This window comes from Caenorhabditis remanei, chromosome V (assembly GCF_010183535.1).
Source record: "Caenorhabditis remanei strain PX506 chromosome V, whole genome shotgun sequence".
In the NCBI taxonomy this organism is placed as follows: Eukaryota; Metazoa; Nematoda; class Chromadorea; order Rhabditida; family Rhabditidae; genus Caenorhabditis; species Caenorhabditis remanei.
This window is the reverse complement of record NC_071332.1, coordinates 7,428,819-7,451,539: the sequence shown is the minus strand read 5'-3', so window position 1 is coordinate 7,451,539 and position 22,721 is coordinate 7,428,819. Positions and strand designations below refer to the sequence as shown.

General features: G+C 39.0%; 2 protein-coding genes across 2 annotated transcripts; one reads left to right on the top strand and one right to left on the bottom strand.

Annotated features, from left to right (window-relative positions):
- Positions 1-748: 748 nt before the first annotated feature.
- GCK72_017931 (uncharacterized protein) lies at positions 749-1,431 on the top strand (the record flags this gene model as incomplete). Its single annotated transcript, XM_003112675.2, has 3 exons — positions 749-769; positions 829-1,110; positions 1,159-1,431. The coding sequence occupies 3 exons, from the start codon at positions 749-751 to the stop codon at positions 1,429-1,431; spliced, it is 576 nt and encodes a 191-aa protein (XP_003112723.1).
- Positions 1,432-2,057: 626 nt separating this feature from the next.
- GCK72_017930 (uncharacterized protein) lies at positions 2,058-22,457 on the bottom strand (the record flags this gene model as incomplete). Its single annotated transcript, XM_003112526.2, has 16 exons — positions 2,058-2,346; positions 2,400-2,804; positions 2,941-3,470; positions 4,782-5,181; positions 5,248-5,330; positions 5,614-5,768; positions 5,816-6,024; positions 7,139-7,288; positions 7,611-7,819; positions 10,482-10,617; positions 10,667-10,731; positions 14,518-14,654; positions 14,857-14,953; positions 15,064-15,156; positions 20,491-20,589; positions 22,401-22,457. 16 exons carry the CDS (start codon positions 22,455-22,457, stop codon positions 2,058-2,060), a joined length of 3,114 nt encoding a protein of 1,037 aa, XP_003112574.2.
- Between the last annotated feature and the right edge of the window lie 264 nt (positions 22,458-22,721).

Genomic DNA, 22,721 nt, shown 5'->3' with positions numbered 1-22,721 from the left:
CGAAAGTCATATTATGGAGTTCCAGCTCTGAGGCGTGAATCTCATTTCATGGTGACAAGTTGATATGTCCCCGCGCAGTGTGAAGCTTCTTTACTTTGATTTTATTCAACTCATTTGGGCACAAATTTCTAAAAATCAGTATATGGAAGATGACAAAGCATGTGCGATGATTCCAAGCTATCTCCAAACTTCTGTGGAAGTATAAGCCTCTTTCCTCAAAGTTCTTCGTCTTACACTGTCTTAGGCTTAATTTTTCATAGCGATCAAACAACATGCATTAACAAAATATCTATGTGGGACAATGAATTCAAAACTTACATTTTGAAAGAATGGAAAAATTCTAGAACGCAAACATTGATTGCAGCACAAGAGAACGCTCAAAAACCATTCCGATTTATCAAACTTCATTTCAAATTTGCAACAAATTCCCCTATCAAATCATTAACTGTTACTACACGTGCTACTACCACATCCTTTTTCATAATGAACGATTCCTTCCTCTCCGAAAAATCAACATTCCTTCTGAAACTAATTGTGAAGTTCAGCCATCTTTCTCTCTCCATGTCTCTTTGTTTGCCATCAGTTTTAGTCCAAGTATGGAAATGTGTCTGATACCTCCCCACCGATTCTTAGTCTTTAAACAAATAAAACTCGCCTGATGTCATCGAAATATCGATAAGAGTTTGAATAAAAGTCGTGGCATTCCCTCAGTTTTCAGTATCGGTTTTACTCAGTTTCCTCCCCGACCATGCACTCCTATCACAACCCTGTAAGTTTCTATTTTTCACGTTTTTTTTTAGAAGTTTTCATTCACTTTACTAATTCTAGGGAGTCCCAACCGCTCTTTCCATCTTCGAGCCGCTCCAAGACGGATCCACCGTCTCGGTTCACGGACATGTCCGTCATGGACACCACAAGAATTTCGCTGTTGAATTGTTGAGCGGACCAAACATTGTTCTCCACGTCAACTTCCGTTTCCATCATGAGCATATTGTTGCTATGAACTCCCAATTCAATGGAATGTGGGGACCAGAAATCCGCCACAAAAACCCACTCCACCACTCCGAGCATTTCCATCTCACCATCAAGGTTCATGCTGGATATTACCATGTAAGTTGAGAAATATATTGGAACTGAAATTCAATGAAACATTTCCAGATTGCTGTCAACGGACACCACCTCGCTGACTACCCACATCGTTATCCATACCAATCGGTCCAAGCCATCGGACTCAAGGGAGACGTCCACGTCGACAAGGTCCACTTCGAGGGATTCCACTTCCAACGTCGTTGGGATGGACACATCGACCACGGACACTCTGGATACAATGCATACGGAACTGATTCCTATGTTGCTCCAGTCTTCATTCAACCAAACTTCTCTCCATACGGAGCTCCACCACCACCAGTCAACTACAACCCATACAGATAAATTGATCTGCTTTTTTATTTTAATTTTTTCAATTGGATCAAATGTTTTAATTGTTGAAGAATAAAACTGTGAGTTGGCATATATTAATTTTTATTAACAGCCGTACATAGAACAAAAAAAAAAAGAAAAAAAAAAGAAAAACGATTTCGTAAATAAAATAACTGATATCAATATTGGATTCTCTTTTCAGACGAGAATTAAAGATAGCATTTTTTCAACTCTTATATACAGGAAAGTCACCGATTTAAGTGGATGAGAGAATGAGATAAATACGGTCTCAGGTCATTCAATATGAGTGGAGAGAAAGTAAAAATAACAAAAAAAAGAGAGAGAGAGAGTTTTTTAATGGCAAAATACCTGAACACGGAGATTTTTTTGGGGGAAAGTTTGGAAGATTTTCGGATAATCGAAAGTAATTGTAGGGTATTTGATGAAGTAGTTGAGTTTGAGTATTCTTTCTATAAACTACTTTCTCTAAATTTAATTAAAAAAAAGGGTTTTCATAAAAAACAAAAAGGGAAAAAATCGAATCTACTGGTTTAATTTGGCGCCTACCCGGGTTGGAGATTACAACATTTTAAGAAGAAAAAGAAGTTCAAAACGGGGATGTCAAATAGAATACTGATTTAAGTTGGTGGTGGTCCGTTCACATAGGTCAAATGGGGACCGAATGGTTTTCCAAACACGTGATAGTAGAAGATGGCGGCTAGTGCGGATAGAAGAGAAAGAGCAAATGTAAATTTGATGAGACGAGATGAGGAAATAGCTTCTGAAACTGATAGAGGAGTCTCCTCATCAGTTTCAGTTTCCATTTCAGCTGTCTGAGTTGTCATGCTTCTTCCCTTTGATGGGCGTGGCTCTGGTGGATGGAATTGGATTGTGGGTGGAGTTGGGACACGGACCATGTCGTTGAATCTGAAAGAAAATAACGATAGGTTAAGGGAATGATATTTAATGGTAATTCTCACCTGTCTTTGAGTCTTGCCAATGCATTACTGTAAATCGAGAGTTCTGCTTTGAAGTCTGGAAGATTTTTCGTGTTGGATTCATTCTGAATTGATCCCAACGATGAAGTCAAATAATTGCACATCGTCTCGAGACTATTCATTCTCTCCTGACACAATTCCATCTCCTCCGCAATCATTTTATTATCCATTTGCCCTTCTTTCAGATGAGATTCAATTCGAACCATCGCACTTCTGATGTCATTTTGACGACTGTTCCATGCATCCCATTCTCCTTTCACTTGAGACAATGAATGAGCCATTTTCCCGATTCTATCGACGGCGTCGTCGTATCCTTCGGACACCGTTTCGAATTCACACGACAGTTCTTTGGCGACGTCACGGAAAGTTGGTGAAGCAAGTAGATCGCTGAAAATAGAACAGTATGCTTTTGGTTACCAGAAAGGAAAAAAACGAAAAAAGCAACATTTTTTCGTTTCTTCTTCTTTTTGTATGCACACAATACGAAAGAAGAATAAGAACAATAAACGTTGATCTGACTCACCGCAATTCTTGCCTCTCACAACTCAGACGTCGTTCGATTGCCGTCACAGCATCCAACGCCTTCATAACGTCTTCTTTCGATCGGATATCCACGTCTCCAAGTGACGCCATCGACGAAACTTCTTGAAGTGTAGCGGCGAACTTCTTGACTTGATGCATAATACGAACGAATGGGCTGCGAATCGATTCATAAAGTTGTGCCCATTCAGCACGAAGCTCTTGAAGAGTGCTTGTCTCGAGGAACGATGGCTGGTATCCGGATTGAATTTTCAGTGCTTCATCGACTTGTCTCAAGTTGGAACGAGCAATTAACTCGAAGTTTGAGAGGTGTGGAATATCAGCATTACTCTCTTCAAGTGCCTTTTGGACAACTCTCAGATGAGATTTCGATTCCTCAATAAGACGGTATGCACTGGATGTTGAAGTTCCGAAATGCTCAGCGAAGTCATCATCAATATTCATCAGTTGGCTAGAGATGTCTGCCATTGAACTATGATTTCGGTCGGCTGTTGAGTCGTCTTTTTGTGGTGGCTGGAAATAGAAAACAGTTAGAAGATGAAGAAAAAGAATAATGAATTGGATTCTATTTTTAATTGAGACTAATTACAAAAACATGATTCCAAAAATACCGTACCCTATTAGTGGTTTTTCTAATAATCGGAGTAGCAATAGCCATCAACTTGACAGTTTCACGTGTCATCCGCGCAAGCAAGGAAATGAATGTAATAATGTTTACAGGAAAGAGGAGGAAGCGGAGGTGAAATGTGAAATGCGAATGCACTCAGTTGACCAGCAGTCCCTTATTATTATTCATGTGTTCCTGAAAAGGGGAGGAGGCGAAAAGGTGAACACATGCATTCGGTCACAGCCACCTGGTAAGGGGTCTGGATGGGCATATTGAATTTATGAGAAGAAGGGGGAGAAGTGTCCTTCTCACTACCTTTAATTAGAGAGCCTCCCGGTCAGTGCGCGACACGAAAACAGATTATTGCATAAGAATGGAACAGAGAGACGGCAAATGAGGCTTCATAGATTAGCTATGGGAAATTGGGAGAAAACGGAAAAATGCGAATCAAAAAGAGAAGCGAAATAGTGTTTGTTGTTCTGCCTTTCCGAAATGATGATCTACTTTTTTTGGTTTTGAAAAAGACACAGTCGTCACCTAACCATCAGATTGTAGGTGCGAGATTCATCTCTATTACAATAACACTGTTTCTACAACTGCGATCCATCGATATTTAAATTTTAGAGAGAGTTTTCCAATGTTAGAGCGATGAAGTTTCAAACAAAATTGAGAAGTTAACTGCAGTTGAAAAATTTGATTTCAAAGTGAGGTTTCCAAACATTTTATTAGAACAAAATGAAAGAAATGTTCTGGCATCAGATAGGGAGAGACGGATGCACAAAACATACTCATCTTTTAAACATACAACTGCGAGAAAATTTGTCAATATAGAAACATTTTGAAAGTGGTGCTTGCTGGCAACACTTTCCCGTTGCCACGCCACAAAATTGTTTTCTATTTTTCTTCTTTTTTTCTTCAGGGGATTTAGAAAAAGAAGCGTTTAGAGTGAGAAGAAGAGAAAATAAGAATGAAGTGAAAGAGAATGAAGAAGAAGAAGTGCCAAATTAGATTTTCGTTGAAAATCAGAATTAGACGAAACGAAAAAAGCGGAAACTAGAACGTGTCGCTTTGAATGACAATCAGTGTTATCAGAGTGATGTGAGAAATTGAACAGTGGTTTTAAAAGATTGACAACTTGTCTCTCGTGATAAGACCCTAGTTTTTACGGTCTTCAGAAAATTTAAACTTTTAAAAAACTATGATTGATAAATACTTACATGGTATTCGTCCCACTCGTAAGCCTGGGCAGCGTCACTATGCTCTGGAGCCGTATCGCTATCCCGATTTCTGATTTGTTCGTCAAGTTTTCGCAGAAGTCGTCGAACCGGAGTGGATGGAGGAGACACACGAATCATTGGAGTCATCAATCCTTCTGGTTTGCAGCTCACAACACCCAGTTGCTCTCCATCACTCATGCTACGTGGCATTCTGCGGACTCTCAGTTTTCTACGCGCCAATGAACGTGTCTTGCATGGTGGAAGCATTTCGGAACGAGTCGAGCAGAATGATCCATCCATTTCAAGACTGTCGTAGAGAAATGAGGCGTTTTTGAGTCCACGAGCGGATCTTTGACGCTTCAATGGGGAAGATGTGTCAAATGAAGCAGAGTTGAATGATCTGGAAACAAACGGTTACTGTATGTCCGAATCTTTTTGAGAATCCAAACTAAAATAAAATACTTACACACTCATCATCTCTGGCTCATCCTCCAGTTGTGTTTGGTGCTCTCCCTCGGACGAATCTTCGGAAGAAGCATCGCACGAGCTCTGCAATAAATCAAATGGACGGTTTACGATCTGCTGATTTACAACTGTCTTCCCGCACCTGCTGCTCTTCTGGTATATCAGATAACATATTTTGCTAATTGGAGTTTTGGAATAAACAGGAAATGGAATAATATATTCTTTGGTTAGGTCAAACCAAAAAGACTGATGTGATCAATCAGCCCCAAACGGAAACGTTTTTCTTCCCCTCACACCGTTTCCATTCATCATTCCGTCACACCAGTAGGTTGACAGTATAACAAATTGACTAAAATCAAGATCTAACCTTGGCAATCAGATCCATTTGTTCACGACTCGGTCGAGAGGCACGTCTCAACGGCTTCTTTTGTCCGTGGATTTCACGCCATTTTGTGTTGAATGATTCTGTCATTGAGATGTCCATTGGAAGATCTTCGTTATCCATTAGAGCCATCACTTCGTCTGAAAATTTTAATTTTAATTCAGCAAGATTTGAATTCAATGCCTACCGTATTCTGGAAGATTTTGTGTCGTTAAGAATGTGGAATCATGATTGACATACATCGAATCCGACAAGTTTGGTTCTTCATCTATATCGTGGTTGATGGCTTTTGTGACTTCTAAATCAGACATATCCTCCAACTGAACAGTTCTATAGAATGCCTTGACTGGAGAGCATTCGATACGTTTTCGACGCATGTCACTGGTCTCCGGAAGTCTGCAAAAAATGTTTGGAATCAGGGAAACGTTTTCAGGAATATCAAGTTTCTTGTATAGTTTTCATTTATAAACTAAACGATTATCAAGTGTGTGGAGTTTTTGAATAAACAAAAAGTTGTAGATTATAAATGATAGTAAGGCCAGGAGGCGCCCTCCAAAACAGGGCACAAGGGAGGTCCCAAAAGACAAAAACAACGATTTATCCGCTTCCGACGTAACCCGAAACTAATAAATCTAAAAGTTGTCGGTTAGAGGGCACACGCGGACAAGAAAACCACCCGACGTTTTGTGAAGAAACGAGCGTTTGTTTGGCGGCAAGCCAATGAGGAGATGAGTATGCGGGTGAGACATTCGGGTGTATAGGGATATCACGTATCACTCGCAGAGCCACTCATCACTTTCAAGGTTGTCCGAAGGAACGACCCGTTGGCTTGTCCACTGATTTATTTCATTATTTTCCGTGCGGATAAGAAGCGACTGGATGCGCGCAAAATATGGATGGTCATTTATCTTAAAAGGTGTTGGGGAACCATTTCAATTGGGTCAGCCATTTGGAAACAATGAGATGTTTTGGAGGATTGGAGAACATGATTCTTGACAAGTGTTATTTAGTTTCCTATGAGATTGACTATACTAAATCTATACTAAATCTTACCTCCTAAACTTGCTGAGCATCTCGACAAGTCAAGTAAAGTAATAAATGAACACAAACGTCTGCCTCGGCCGGTCTTTCGCGCCCCGCCTCTGATCATAAAATGTATCAAACACATGTTGCAATGCAACGGTTCTCTTCTAACAGATGCACCAACTTTTGTGCGCACTGACCCCTTCTAACACGTGTCTGGCTTTAGAAGTCTATACAAGAGATATTACACTAAAACTTTGCGGCTGATTAGATTAGCAGATAAAGGAATCTAATTGAATGGAACTTTGGAATGCGGCAGCTTCAAGCAAGAAAAGACTAGGAACACTTTTTTGTACGACGACATCTAGATTTCGACAAATTAAAGTAGGAGTATTTGTTTTACGTCAGGTTTCCAGATTGACCTCCAACCCATATGTAATTGGTACCGGGCACCAAACTTTTGAAACACTTTCTTGAGGTCACTTACAAATGGTCGGCACACGTGTTCAACGCTTCATGTATCGAGTTCTCGCCACTTGAGTAACCAACATCTTGTTGGACACTTTCCCATTTCTTGTTCGATGATTGCTCAACCATTTGATCTTCAGATGAAGATGTGCACGAGTCGACTGTTACTCTGGAATACAAAAAGGAAAATGAAATACATAGTAAGAGGGAAAATCTCAATGAAGGAAAATAGCTGATTTATGAGAGTCGGAGGGCAAAAAGAAGACGAATCGGCTGGGGTGACACCCGAAAAGAAACACATTCATTTTCTGAGAACGGGACCGGATAATCCTTAGCCACGCACCTGACTGTCACAAAGCTATTACCATTAAACGACTTTTGAATAACATAATGGGAAGAAGATGCGTTTCTAATTGCGCATTAGATATGGGTTAGGAGAAGAAGAAGCTTTCTGGGGGGACCTTGATATTGAGAAGAAGGAAAATAAATACCTTCCATCCATAATACTTTCGTATTCACTCTCTGCAAATGGAAGAACGTTATCCTCGTCTGTGACCACTGTTTCCGTTTGACTGTGTCGATCTTCGTCTTCAGATTCCTCGGTGTCAGATGCTGTCAGATGTCCACTGGTGCGTGTACGAGCCCGCTTGACCGGTGGTCCGACAAGATCTGGATCACTTTCCGAGTCTTCCGATGATTGCTGGAAAATAAAGCGTATTTGGAAAAACCACAAAAGGTGGTGGAATATCGTGAGAAGATGCGCTTTGTCCCCTTTTGGCGCATGCATAGGTAATTGTACCTAGGCACTTGCGAACAAATAGACTGACGAAGCCTCGCCATATGCGCAAATGTGTGTCACGATACTATTTGCGTGTCATAGATTCATGCAACTGTGCAAACTATATCTCAACCTAAAATAGAGCGAAACGAACGGCTAATGTACTTTCACATTGTAAAGGTTTCGAGGAAATGGAAATCGGTGGGGGACTGTTGAAACTTTACTCATTGAAATCAGTTACTAGAAAGAGTAAACTTAGGAACTAGTATCAGATGCTATTTATTTTTTCCCAATTTTTTAAAACAAAAAGAAAAAGTACAAAGAAACTGGAAACTTAACCCTAGTTTACTATCGAATACACACACTTCTTGTACTTGATACGCGTGTCTTTTTCTTGTTGTAGTAAGCCCCGAAGACTATGCAAAAAAGAAAGTTAATGCCAGGCGCAAACAACGAAAATTGTAGAGGAAAAGAAGAAAATGGCTTTTTCGAATGGGAAAAAACAAAATAGAGAGTAGAGAAAAGGAAGGTGAAGGTGTGGTTGGGTGACAGAAATGACAGAAAGCCTTGTTTGGACCAAAAGTGGAGGGACACCAATATGAATCAGCACCAAACATCGCAACACTGTCCCTGTTTGGCCATTTGTTTGGTGGAGCACAATACCCGATTAATCAGAAAAAAGTGTGCGGGACTGCTCTTTGAATAAAGAATGGAAACTCAGAGTTCGCAACTCGGAACATGCAACTATTTCACACTGAAGAACTCATAGAGCTAATGAAAAAGTTCCATCCTTCCACTTTCACAATTGAAATTGGAAACCCGAAGGCGGAAGGGAACGTGTGAAGTAAAAGAGAAAGAATCCACATGCAAACACTTTTCCAAGCACTCTTACACACTCGGTTACACAACTGAGACTCTTCTGGACCACCACCACCACCACTACCAACCATCAAGCCTAATTACATCAAAAGAGAAATGATAAAATGATTCGGGAAAAGCGGTGGTGGCTGCTTGTTCCGCAAGATTTATTGCTATTTGATTGGGGAAAAGAGATTGGTCAGCAGCGACACTTTCGAATCGAAATCCGACTATTCTATTCTGCCATTGAAATCATCCGACTCTTACTCAATTAACAATTCTGTATAATAGTTTTCATACCAATTATTATGATGACAGTCGGAATGAGATCAAGGGGAAGAGATGTAGTCGGCTGGCTCTAATATCTGCCTGAAGGGGAGAACAGAACACATACGGATGCCCAGCTTCGGTAAACAAATAAATTGAGTCGAAATCTAGGAAATCATGGGGTTCATTTGGGCGCGATTAATTCATATCTAGACGCTCGATATTTATTCGTTTCCAATTGAGCAGAGAAAGGTCTAACCTATAATTAATATGGGTTAACCAGCCTGCATCTACAGGTGCAATATCTATGGGTTCGGTCGCACAATAGAGAATTATTATATATAGAGAATGATTCTGAGAAACCCAAAAGCTTAGAAAAGAGAGGGGAAGTATAGATATATAATAATGAGTGACAAAAAGTGCGAATAATAACGAGATGACTGGCAGCCGGAGGTGGGTTGAAAGCTCTCGGAGAAGAAGAAAGAATCACAGCTGTTGGCACCGAATTCATATGTCGAATATGATATTGAAATTGAGCCAGGAGGCAGAAGAAAAGGCCTTACACCACTCAAATCAACGTGAAGTATCAATTTTCAATTCGATGTCAAATTTTAAATCAAGAAAGTCAGTTTAGAAATTGAAAAAAATTAAAAATTACTTTGGATGTTCGGAAGATATTTCATGGATTCAGTTATTGATTAAAAAATTAAAATTTCAGCAGAAAATTTGAATAATTTCAGAAAGTATTCAAGTGAGTTTCTTACTTTGAATCCCGTCTTGTTCCCCTATTCACCAAAAAATACTATTTTCTAAAACTGCCAACACACAAAATCTGTAGGTAAAACCATCGCCACCTACACATGAAATGAATCGGTTACTACGTATGAAATAGTAAAATAGCCAGAAAAAAGTGAATTGATTTGCATAATTCAGCAAGTGAAACTGTTGAATGACAGACACACAAAGTCATTCAGGTCTTTTCGGAAAAACGTCTAGGCATCGTTTTCCGTGAACAACAGAAAAGAACTGTCTCACTTTCAAAAGAAATATATAGTTATGGATTGGCCGACATTCTCACAAAAGGCACTGGAAGGAAAAGTGTTGTACGATTCGAGAATGGATCACTTCTCTCTGTGTTGCCAGAGAGAACACATCGAATCGACTAGGGTTGTTTTCTATCTTCTCAATCACTTTTTCTCTGTTTACAAATAATAACAAACTGGAAAAAATAAAGCTTGCTAAGAGGTACTCAATCTGTTACACCGTTGGGAACCCATTTAGGTTGATGAACGCGGAAAAATAAGAAAAAGAAAGGGTGGTGCTAAAGGCAACGCCTCAAATTAAGAAATAAAAGACCAACCCGTTTCATTCGAAATGGTTATGGGGGTCGAAGTAAATTCGTTTCTGGAGACTACAGTAACCTACAGTAACCCTACTATCTGATATAGATCTGCCTCACCTGATGGTTCAAGAGCTCCTCTATCCGACATACAAGTGACAAACTGTTCAGATATATTGTATGCCACCGTTTTCGAATCGCATCGACACACGTCTTCCGTTTCTCTTCTTCTAGTGAGTCTGAATCGTTATCGTCTCTGAAAAATCAAAATAGTTTGAATCAGTCATAAGAGAAATATAATTTACTTGAGTTGTTTGTTGAGTCGATTGACCAGTAGCTGACCTTCGTGTTGTATTTCAAGTTGGAGAGCCTGTAATTTACGCACTAATTGGATTAAAACACAACCGAAGATCTTTCGATCGATTTCTTTTCTCCTTGTGGAGAAGGCACCGGAAGAACTTATAATTGGCCACCCGCAAAATTCGCGCAAATTTCAAGGTAAAAGTTGTCGAAGCGAACATCAAATGGTTTGAAATATGTGGGGAATGAGAGGGAGAGAATGGGCGTAAAATGAGGTGACGACTAAAATGAAAAAGATGTTTTCGAAGGACAAGTACCTAAATAGTTTATGGGAAACAAGGAGAAAAATATGTGGGATTCCAATTGGAAAAAAAGAAGAGTTCATAAAAAGAAACGATTGAATGTATGTAAAAGTAAATCTCTTGTTTTCAATCTATTTATTTTGGTGTTCTATTCAAAAAGAACGAGGTAATTCTCTCACTTTCACTTGATGACATGGTATATCGAAAAACATGACAATAAATTGGAAACATTAAAGACGTAGTAAGCGTTCTTAACAACTGAAACCGTCCATTCTTATCTTTTCGATAAGACTTCGGGAAGGTAGAATTGAAAGGAAACTGCGAGAGTTTCACAGTTGCAGAAGTGCATTCAGTGACAACTAGATTGTCGAACAGAGAGGTGGAAAAGAGAAAAAGAAAGAACTTTGGCGCCAATGCGAGTGATTTGAATTCTGATACGATCGGTGTAGAAGTACCCTTTTTTGAATTGAAGAACATCGAAAAGTAGAAAAAGAAACAAGAACCGGAAATTTTCGTAAATGACTAGTTGTAAAACAAAGAAGAAGACGTCAGATGTATCGAGCAGTAAAATGAAGAACGAGATCGGTTAGAACCGGGTAGATAGACTTTCTGAGAAGAAAGAGAAGAATCACAAATCGGAAAAGAGAATAAAGGAAACGAACTCAAGTGGTTATTCCTTATGCCAATCGAACGGTTTTTTTGTCAAGTGCTTCGTTTCGAGCTACCGGAAAGCATTGACGGCTCGAAGTGAAAGGTTAGGTCAACGATTTTGGAACAACTAAATGTTTCTGTTCTTACTGTGTAATAAGACAGATTATGGTGAATTAGTAGAATACCACACGGGGATATAAAAGAAGAACGGTAATAAAAAAGTGATGATTGTGGTTGTGGTGCGGAAAAAGAAATAACGGAACGGCCTCTCATCGTCTTGAGAATAATAGAAATATGAAGGTTCGTCTTCTTCTACTGAACACAAAAGAAATGAAACGAAAGAGGTGACGGGATGGCGACGACACTAAAAAGTGCGAAACTGCGAAGGATTGTGGTCAGAAAGAGTTGAGAGGAGTTGAAAAAAGTGAGGTAGGAAGAGGAAGGAATGAGATGACATGTCAAGTACAAATAGAATCGTGGACGCGGAAAAATTATTTCAGAGAAAAGAAATGAAATCAGGAAGCGAGTGAGATGGGTTACTGTAGCTACCAACTGAATTTAGAGAAGAGCTTTTAGAGAGACTACAACTACAAATTAACCAGCTCTCTTGTCTTCAAAAGTTGAAAGTTCTGAGCATGGCGAAAACAAGACAATTTGTAACAAAAGATGATGTGAGAGGAGGGGGCACTAGTAGATTATATAATTCCAAAAATAAACAGTGTGCTGCGCATCTCTCTTGTTGTCTTCATGTAATACGGAAGAGAGATGTCAAAAAGGGTGAAGAAATAATACGATCCGCGTACCGTTTGTCTCGTCCGGCGGCATTGCCGTTGTCATTCGGGAAGAGGGATGAATTACACAACAATCCGGCAATCGGATGACAACAAGAAAAAAGAAACAATAAGGAAATATTGGAAAGAAATAATAATAACAGAATGATCGTTCTTGTTTTCACAAAGAACAAAAATCGAACAGGATGAGGGCGATGCTCGTTTAGAAAAGAGGAAGATCGAGTGGGCTGATCTTTCAAGTTCTTGGAAACTTGGGATATTTAGAAGGAGAGAGAGCTGGAATTTTAGAAAATTCCAAAAAAATATAGGAAAACTAGTAAATCTGAAATCCCATATTCGATGTATGAACTAGGAAGCTTCTAAAAAAATGCTGTAAATTATCGAATCAGTTTCAACTATTCGTCAAAACTTCTCAGAATCTCAAAACTAGCCAACTTTAACCGAACAATAAGTCATGATACTCTCCACTAAATACCTTTCAAAACAACTTCTCATCATCACAAAACTGTAAAATTTTCAATAAAAACTTGGCAACCTTTTGACAGATGAAGACAGATGAGAGTAGAGGGTTTTCTTGTGTCACTGCACAGTACAACATATATACAAACACGTGAAGAAAAAGCACGGAATTAGTGGAGAGTGCAGAGTCGTCAATCTTCAAGAGTATTTGATTGATATATAAACATTATTGTATCGGGAAAGAGGTGGATATCTACAAAGAAGATAATATGCGCGGAAGACTAAGAACTGTGGAAGTAAGAGTATGAAACATGATATTCACGGATTGTCGTACGTCAGGAAGAATGGAAAAGAACCGGAGAAAAATTGGGAGGGAAGGAAGACGAAAATGACAAAATGACATGGTGTAGGAGGACGAAAAAGTGTTAATTGTTGTTTAGAGGTATAGTATAACGAGGGCGAAGAGAAGGTCGAGAGGAAACAAAAGTGCGTGGAATCGCTGAGCGACACGCAACGGGACTCTTTTCAATCCGCACCTGCCGCCACAGCGCCGCGTCCCAACCGCTTCTTTTTGGAATACGGGAATAGCCAACGAGCGGTCAAGAAGAAGAAGAAGTCAAGAAAAAGGAAAAATAAAAAGGTTCTCACGAATGTCAAACGAGAAATGGACTGGGACCGCCCGTCTCATGTCGGCAATCCGTCATCTGAAAATGCACGGCGACGGGAAAAGAGCAACTGGTCACTCGAATTGGATAGATGCAAAATTGATGGACATCTAGGGAAGAAGGAGAGTGGAAAAAGGGGAAAAGAACAAGAATTGACAATGAGAATTTCCGAAATTATTCAACAACTACTAGAAGAAGTACTAAAGAAAGGACAATAGGAAAACAAAAAGTTGAGAGGAAAAGTTTTGGGATGGGGATAAAAAATTCAACGATGGCTACTACTACAACATAAGGAAATATGAGAAAATGGAGAGATGAACTTTGACTTTTATTGAAAACTCTATGAAAAAGGAATGACAGTTTACAAATATTTGGTCACTTTGTTCCGTTTGAGGTGGGATCAAACTCTATTATTAATCTAACTTTTTGTCATTTCCAATCGAAAACTGCCAACTTTGAGATTATGTCAGGTATTCAGAAAAAAAATTTCAAAGTTTTGATATTTTGAATCAACTGGATCGTAAACTATACGTTTGTAGTTTATAACATTGAATATTTCCGCAAGTTCCATAGATTTAACAATATTCAGCAAGACTGTGGAATTACAGAAAAAGAGAGAATTTAGACACTCAAGCTTCTCTATACTCTCTCCAACTAGGTATCGGTGTTTTATATCTAAAAAAAAAATAGAGACGTCTTCTATCTGAACAATCAGTTTCAGATACGTCTTCTAAAGCTCAACTAATCTAAACTAATTGTAAGACTTATATAAAACAAGTTACAGCTACGAAACCAAATATTTAGATTGAATTGAACTTTAAATAAAGATTAGAATGAAGGTTTTTTTTAGCCGAAGAATTCATGGTGCAGTCTTCAAACTGACAACTTAAAATTACATGAAAACAATAAAATGAGATGAGATGATAACCAGTACTAATTTTATAGAATCCATAACAATATTTTCATGAAAACAATCTCGAAAACCAACCTGTTGATCAGCTAATAACACTGTCAAGTTTGGCTCCACTCGAATCCGTTTCTCATTTATTTCAAGTCTTCTCTCGACTTCATGTAACCACGATCGCATCTCACCCGTCGATGATGACGTGGAACTGCGTGCTGAGCCTACAATAATTACACTTTCCAACAAAAAAAGTCCGGAAGTCTAGAATTCAAATATGAATAAAAAACGGCGATCAGTGTTGCGGCATGTCCGTCGGGCGATAAGAAAACGAACGCAACGTAAAAAGTGGACGGACACCTGACTTAACAAAGGTGTGTCCGCACAGGTTTGATTTGAAAAAAGGATGGAGAAGAGGAGACTTACTGGATGTGTCTGATTCTGCACCGCTCATCAGTTTTGCGTTGTGTTGGACACGCAACTGCTCCATGGCACAGCAGATCGTGTTTAGTCGGAGAAGGACCTGGAATGATGGAGAGTTGAGGAAAAATGTTAACTTTGAGTGTTCAGTTAAGAGTCTGATTACAGTTTCTACTCTATCCTTGATCCCTTGTCCTCAAAAATTTGACTTACCGAATTCTCGGCCTCCGGCCTTTCGGCCAGAATTTTCTTTGCCGATTTTTCAAGTGTAGATGTCATTTCGTCGAGACATTCACATGATATCGTCTGAAAATTATTGTGTTAAAGGAATCGAAAGTCGAAGGTAAGGGAAAATGTTTCATGTGTCGGATTATAAGATTAAAAAGAAATCGAATCGAATGGAAAGTTGGGTGGAAAAGGTGAGGATTTCATTCATTCGACTCATTCAACTATGGAGAATCTTTCGATTTGACAGAAGCAGGAAATCTGAAGAAGACGAAGAAGGAAAAGAAGAAAAAGAATAAGAGGAAGAAGAAGAAGCGGTAGGAAATAAAAAGGACGAGTTCAAAGACGTTCCTAAAATGCTCAAGTGGGTCCTTCTTACTCTCTCACATACTTCTTTTGTGCTTTTAATTAATCCTTCAAAAGACGAAGGCTCATCTTGAATCTTTCTCCTCCTAATTTCCCACAAACAATAAAATGCATAATACCTAATGAGCTTTCTCTCCTCTTTTCTTCTCATTATGGTTTATCGTCTGTCTCGATCTCCAGAATAACCGAAGAAGACGTCAAAAGGAGAAGAAGAAGGAATATAATCTCGATGATAAATGAATACGTTCTCGCACCATCATTGGGTCTAAAGACGTCGCCGTAATTCTTCGATGATGGCTATCAGTGCTCGATGTTTCTCTTTTCTATGAAAAGGTGACAAGCAGATCAAGATCAACCCAAATCGCTTAATTCGATTAGTCTCCGAGAAAAAAACTGTGAGAAAAATTGGATTGAGTGACAGGCGAGAGGAGTAAGATGTGCCTATTCACACGAATGGTCGAGAATCCTAAATTTAATTTTTTTTTTCTAAGTTTGTAGTTTTTGAAAGATGGAGAGAATGCAGAACAGATAAAAGGTCTGGTTTCTCTGAGCTCTCACCCTCCCTCAATCGTCTTAAAATTCACGAATCTCAAAAACTATTCTAGATATCCAAAGTTGATAGCTCGAAAAGTGAATACCAAGATCTGCACAATACAAAAAAGAGATAAAAGCCAGCGCGGCGATCCATAAGGAGTAGCAACTACCAAAACCGTGAAACACAATGCGAATAGTCTCCAAGACAGTGTGCAACAGGGTACGTTGGTGTGTCAAATGGTAGCTAATATTACATAATACCACCCTCGAAGAAGAAAGAGTGACCGAGAGAGGGAGAGAGGTCCGTTGCACAGAGAAATGCAAAGAAAAACTATCCAGGTCAGATGTTCTCAGTTTCTTTTTTTCCGGATCTCGAGAAATTATTCTCAAAAACTTGAGAAAGAAATGCCCAGTTTGTTTGACGATTTCTCGATTCTAATCACATTATATGTGTCCGATTGGCATACAAATCGAGAAAAGAAAATGTTGATTTGGAATAGAACGACGGCTGTCGGATTTGGGGTTTAGATTTATAAGTCATGTTTATTTATGGGTATACAAACTAATATGTATACATTTTATTACTTGATTTTGACAAAAGTTAAAAAAAAATCTTATAAATCTCATTGAGGAAGTCGGAAACAAAGAAAGAAGAAACAGTGTATGTAGGCGGAATGTGTCGCTGCCAAAAATTGCACATGTGTTGTCAGAAGACGGAGCTATTAACCCCTTCAGACCGGTGCAATTTCCGCGCAGGACACCCCTACAACGGGTGGTCGTTGTGTGTTTGGTCCAGATGTGCAAAATCTCATCATACCACGATAAAAACTCATTCATCGTCTTTCTGTTCGGATGACGAAGTGAGGAAAAGATGACCAAATTAATGAACAACCGGCTCAAGGAAGCGTAAAAAGTGAGTGAAGTGGTATGGGAGAGCAGAACAAAAATGAGGGGAGGTCAGATTTATGGAGGTTAGGAGTTTTCGCCTACTGTGGGTATGATTAACGTTAAAATATCTTCCAAAAAGAATAAAATGTTTCCAAAGAAAGTTGGAACAGCACGCTTACAATCAAGGTCGGAACAAAAGGAACACTATTTGCTTAAACTGATAAGAATAGTCAGCCAATTATTATTGTCTCGAGGTCGAGTTTGACAGCTAGATGAGGTTGAAAATGGCACAAATACATTAACTACAAAAGTGAGAACTAGTAAGTTAAAATCAGCGTTTTCAAGCATGACAACTTTACTCAAGTTTTTCAAACCGTTCGTACTTCAGAAAATAGTAAAACTAGAATGAGTCATTTCAGTGAAACAATACAAAGTTTTTTTTCTATGGAATAGATACATATGTATTGTCAACTCAGACCAACGGACTGCGTATCGTCTCATGTCGTTTTGCTAATGAATACCTAATGTGACATGTTTCGAATCGTTCCGTAGCTTCTGAAGAATCGAAAAGCAAAAGAATTGGATGACAGAAGAAGAAAAGAGAATCGAAAGAGATAAATGGTGGTGAGTGATTCGATTCATCCTGTTGATAAAGAGCCCAGATCATTATTTTTATTACACACTTCTGGAAACCTCCGATCAAAACTCATTAATTTAGATTAAGGGAAGGGAGAAGAGTTTGGTGATGACAGGTTCCAAATGGATTCTTTTCGAATCAGAGCGAAATGAAAAGTAAAACGAGCAACAATATCACAGATGGGAGACGGCAATGAAGGGCCATGTGGCGGTACTAAAATGAGAAGAGTCTTGCCAAAACACGAAAACATAATGCCATAAAAAAGAAGAGGAGTCGTCCAAAAGTTTCCAGATTACCTAAGTAAAGATTGATTCAATTTTTCTATTTCTTCTTGAAAACAGAATTTGTTTTTGTGAAATGCCCTAACCTAAAACGAGAAGTACAGTGTATGTTGAGTGGATGAATAAGAGACGAGTAGTATCGAGTGCGTGAAGTGTACCGCTTGTGCTCCTGTCGCTAAGCATGCTCGGGTGGTATAACTAACAATCCGCAAACATCGAGAGAATCGTCTGCACCATCTTCTACTGTATCTTCTACACGCGTGTGTGTTCATATCCGATCATGTTATTGTGTAATTCATACGGAGAAATTTTGGGAAGCTTAAATGGAGAATAGGTTCAAAGTTTGTCTGAGCATGCTCAGTGATCATAGTCTCGGGAAACGGCAGACTGCCAGGTTAAAACTATACTGGCAACTTTCTTTTTGATTCTGAGAAGCGTGTCTAAAATCTTGAGAAGGCTCTTGCTCAAAAGTTAGAACGGAAAACTCTTTAGAGCGTGAGAAGGTTAACCAAAGAAGGATCAAGAAAAGTATTAAGCTTTACTTATTAAGCTTTACTTATTAAGCTTTACTCTCATGATTCTCTAGCACTTCAAATGGGAATAGACTTGGTAGAGTCTTGGGCTTCTGATAACTCCTTACCTCTGGCCCACTCTAAGACTGCCCTTCTTCGTCTCGGACCTCGAAACTCTTCTCACCCGTACACTATTGGAGGTTCCCTCATTGATTCCGTTGATTCTGTTAGGGATTTAGGTTTATTAATAGAACCTAATCTCAAGTTCACTAGACACATTAATCGGGCTGTTGCTCTCGCCTTACTCCGTTCAAAACAACTACTGAAATCTTTCAAATCCAACTCTCCCCAATTTTATATCTTCCTATTCAAAACTTATGTACTCCCTCTAGTTGAATACTGCTCCGTCGTTTATTCGCCTCCCCCATCATCTAAACTAGCCCACAAGCTCGAAACTCCTCTCAGATTCTTTTCGCGGAAAATTCTTCAACGCTGTAACACACCTTATTGTTCCTACTCGGATCGCCTCTCCCAACTTGACCTCTTTTCTATGCGCCACCGTAGGCTCAAAGCGCAACTACTTCTCTTATACAATCTTATAATCGGCGCCTCATATTTTCCTAGTCTTGAGACCCATGTCAGGTTAAGTTCCTCCTCCCGTCGCCCAATGTCTCTTATCTGTATAAATCCTAATTGCTCTAATTTTTTCTCAACGGTAGTACCTATTTGGAATGCCTTAACTATTAATGTTCCCCATTTCCTTTGCCCATCGGAATTCAACTCTCTTCTTGTAAATAATATTGCACGATTCTGATTTTTTTTTCTTTCTTTATTCTCCCTCCCCCTTGCCCAACACCTATTTTATAATTCCTTATTCCCGGTTTCCTTTCTCAGGTTTAGTCTCGTGAGGGACTGTACCTGACCTCCAGTGACATTTTCTGTATATTTAAATAGTTAAATAAAATATCAAATAAAATATCAAATATCAAAAGGGGAACACGATGCCCCATTTGTGGGGAAACAAATGATCTTCTAAATCTGTCTGTGTCTGTTCGGGATTAGGTTTCACCCCAAGAAAGGGGTATTCGTTCGAATATGGAGAAGAGTAACACATCCCTTCTCAAATGTTAACAAACACTGGTCAATCACACACAAAGTGTCGTCCAGTGGGAATAGCTTGTGGACAGCTTCCTCAGAAAACTTTGCAAAAAGTTGTGGGTTAAACTGGTCCCCTTTGAAGTGTGAAAGTTAGAAACTCCTAACAATAACTTTCAATTTCTCTTCTATCGAACTCTTCCAATCATCTCCAATTTCAATTGGAACGGCAGGAAGACGCGCACACTCACAAGGGAGGTCTCACTTTTCTGTCTCTGTCATTTGATATTATTTGGAATAATAATTTAGAAGAGCTAATTGAATTGAAATGAGTGCCATTTGGTTGCTCCCACAATCAAAAAGTTAGCCGCCAACCGATTGGTTTGGGAAGATGAAAGAAAACACATTCCTGGGAGGATCATCGTGAAGGATTGCACAATCTTCCAACTACATTTGATTAATGACTGACCTTCTAAACTCACGGCAATTGCCACAAAAATTGAGTAAAGGGAGACTAGAAGGGATGGTGGGATGAGAGACGGAGAAAAAAAGTTGCAGTGGTCATTTGTTATCTCATTGAAAAATAAGAGCAATGACTTGAGAATTTGGATTCTCAGATTATCGGAGTGGGAGAGAAATTGATTGATTGAAAAACTTCAGAGTTTTCTGAAACAGAAATAGATTCTTGCAGTCTTTGGAATCTAATTGAAGGGTTTGCAGAAATGTTGTGAGCCATCTCAACCCATGTTTTTCTGTGATCTGTCACCATCGAACCTGCCGTAATATTTTCGTACCAATGTCTTCTTTTTCTGTTCAATTGACAGACACGTAACGTTTCTTTCTCTTTTTGATAATTGATGACCCCTAAACTATCTCTCTACTCAATGAACAACTGCTCCAACGAGCTTTGAGGCTAGATCACAAAACTTGGAAAAAGAAATTAATCAAGCTGGAGGAGAATGGAAACGGCAAGAAAACTGGGAGAAAAAATAAGACACCTTTTCCATTGGTGGGTTGGACCTAATTACCCTTCTGGCCCCCCAGCCATGGCAACCGAACAAAACTTGTGTCCATTTCGTGACGAGGCAATAAAACAACTTACTTTTGAGGTGAGGTTGTGCAACGAGTCGAGGATTAAATTGTAGAGTGAGGAGCAGTTTTCAAGAAAAATGTCCACTTCCTCGCCCGATGATTCGATGACCTGAAATAGAGAAGAATATGGGATGAATGGAGAAATTAACAGCTGGATTGAAGGGAAATAAAAAAGGAAAGGAGAGAGAGACATGGCACCGAACACAGGTGCTGTGGAAGACTTAGTCGCAGCTGCACATGTTTTTTTTTGGATAAGCTTTTTTGGATTTAGATCGAATATGAAATGTGTACTTTGAGAGTATTAAAAAATATCAATCAAAGTTCAACTATATTCATTGCAGCATACATTTTTTAATCACTATGTTTATAGCAGAGCAAAAACCTAAGCACCACTATTTCATCTAAATTGAAACTTGGCGAACTCACTAAGACCTATAAAAGAGTTTAACGACCTCCAAGAACCTCTTCTTTGCTTTCAGTGAGACTGTAAAATTGGTAATTTCAACTCCAATTTACGATGATTTCTCGACCTTCCGGGCGGCCCATTTTGCCATAAAACGAAAAGTCAAGACAGTGAAGACGTTGATCGATTCCGATTACTTTCAAGGTAATAAGAAAGTATGGATCAACTATATTTGGATCTCACGCAAAATGTATTAGAGGAAGTCCTTCTTCGTTTTCTTGCACTCGAACGACAACTTTCCAAGTTGCTCTTCACTGCCGAGATGCGCACCTCGGGAAACACTTATGGTATTGGGCACTCTCTGTTCTCTCGGAGTCAATTCTACGTCTCTTACTCACAGCTTTTGCCAAACAAAGTTAGTAGTTCTATACGGGAATGTGAGAATACAAGGAGACGAGATTGACGGCCGGCAAATGAATGGGGTCCGTATTGTTAGGGGAAAAGACAAAAAAGAACCGGAAGGTGTCACTCAACAAATAGTGTTGGTTGTGAGATCAAGGAAAACTGTAGGTGGTTTCATATTGTGTTTCTAATTCCAATCAAAAGTTTCACTGATGATAAATATTTTATGATATTATCCTTTTTAAAGTCAACAATGCGGATATGAAGCAGGGTCACAGAGATTTTTTTAAATATTTATCCGGCTTGAACCTTTGTTTTGTTTGTTTTCAGTTTTTCAATAACTGTTTCTAGGTTTGAAGAGACACTGAGATGTCAGAGAATCTAGATTCTCTGCACTGTCGGTCTAATCATAATTGGTTTTGATTACTTATTTCTGTCGAAACTTCTGAGCTAACAAAGCATTGCAGAATACAAAAATACATCAGCTAGATCTCTAAGCTATGATTTTTCCTTTTCTGTTGTCAAAATTTTATTTTCTTTGTCAACGCCGTTCCCTTTAACTTTTTACCCAGAGCCGAACTTCTCCATTCCTTTTTTTACATAAACAGATTCACAGTTTTTACACTTTCTCCCTTCATCTCCTTCCATTTTTCTCGTTCAGATAACCACAGTTTTCAATCTAATTTGCGTAGAAAGAAGAAGATCAAAATACTCGATAAGCGAATGAAACGACGCGGAATTTGAATGACACTAACTCCTCAGTTATAAATCTTTGAAGCACGGCGGCAAGGTCGCGACAATTTCAAATTGGGAGGAGAAGAAGAGAAATAAAAACAAATGACGGGGATTGGAAATAGATAAAAAATTTGGAACGATGCCAAGAAATGCGTTCTTGTCTGGTGAGAGAGATAGCGTGGAATTCGGGATTCCGAAAAATTGAATCGCTCTTTTTGACAGCTTTTTGCAAACAATTGAGCGCGAGAAAATGCTCGAGACTTTTTCAATTTTTCGAAATGCCCTTTCGAAAACTAAATAGATATCTAATCTCTATCCCTTGGAGACTTCTCTTTGTTTTGTTTTTTTCAGATTTCAAATAAAAATATATAAATTCTCACCTTAAACAAATCATCATTCGTCGACTGGGGCATCTCGACCTCCGAGAATGAGTCCATTACGTCCATTCGTAACCTGTTTTCGGGTTACTGTAGGAGAAAAAGAAAAAATGCGAGAAGTTTGTATCCAGACGTGGGATACTGTACTGGTGGGTGGACGATCAATTACGCATCTGCGCAATATGATCACGGATGAGAAACGGATCTGAAAAAACATGTAGATGAGATAAATGAAATGTTGAATTGTTTGAGAATATTAAGAAATGAAATATGGGATTATAATCAGAGCAGTGAATGGAGAAGTGGCAAGATCTAAAAATAAAA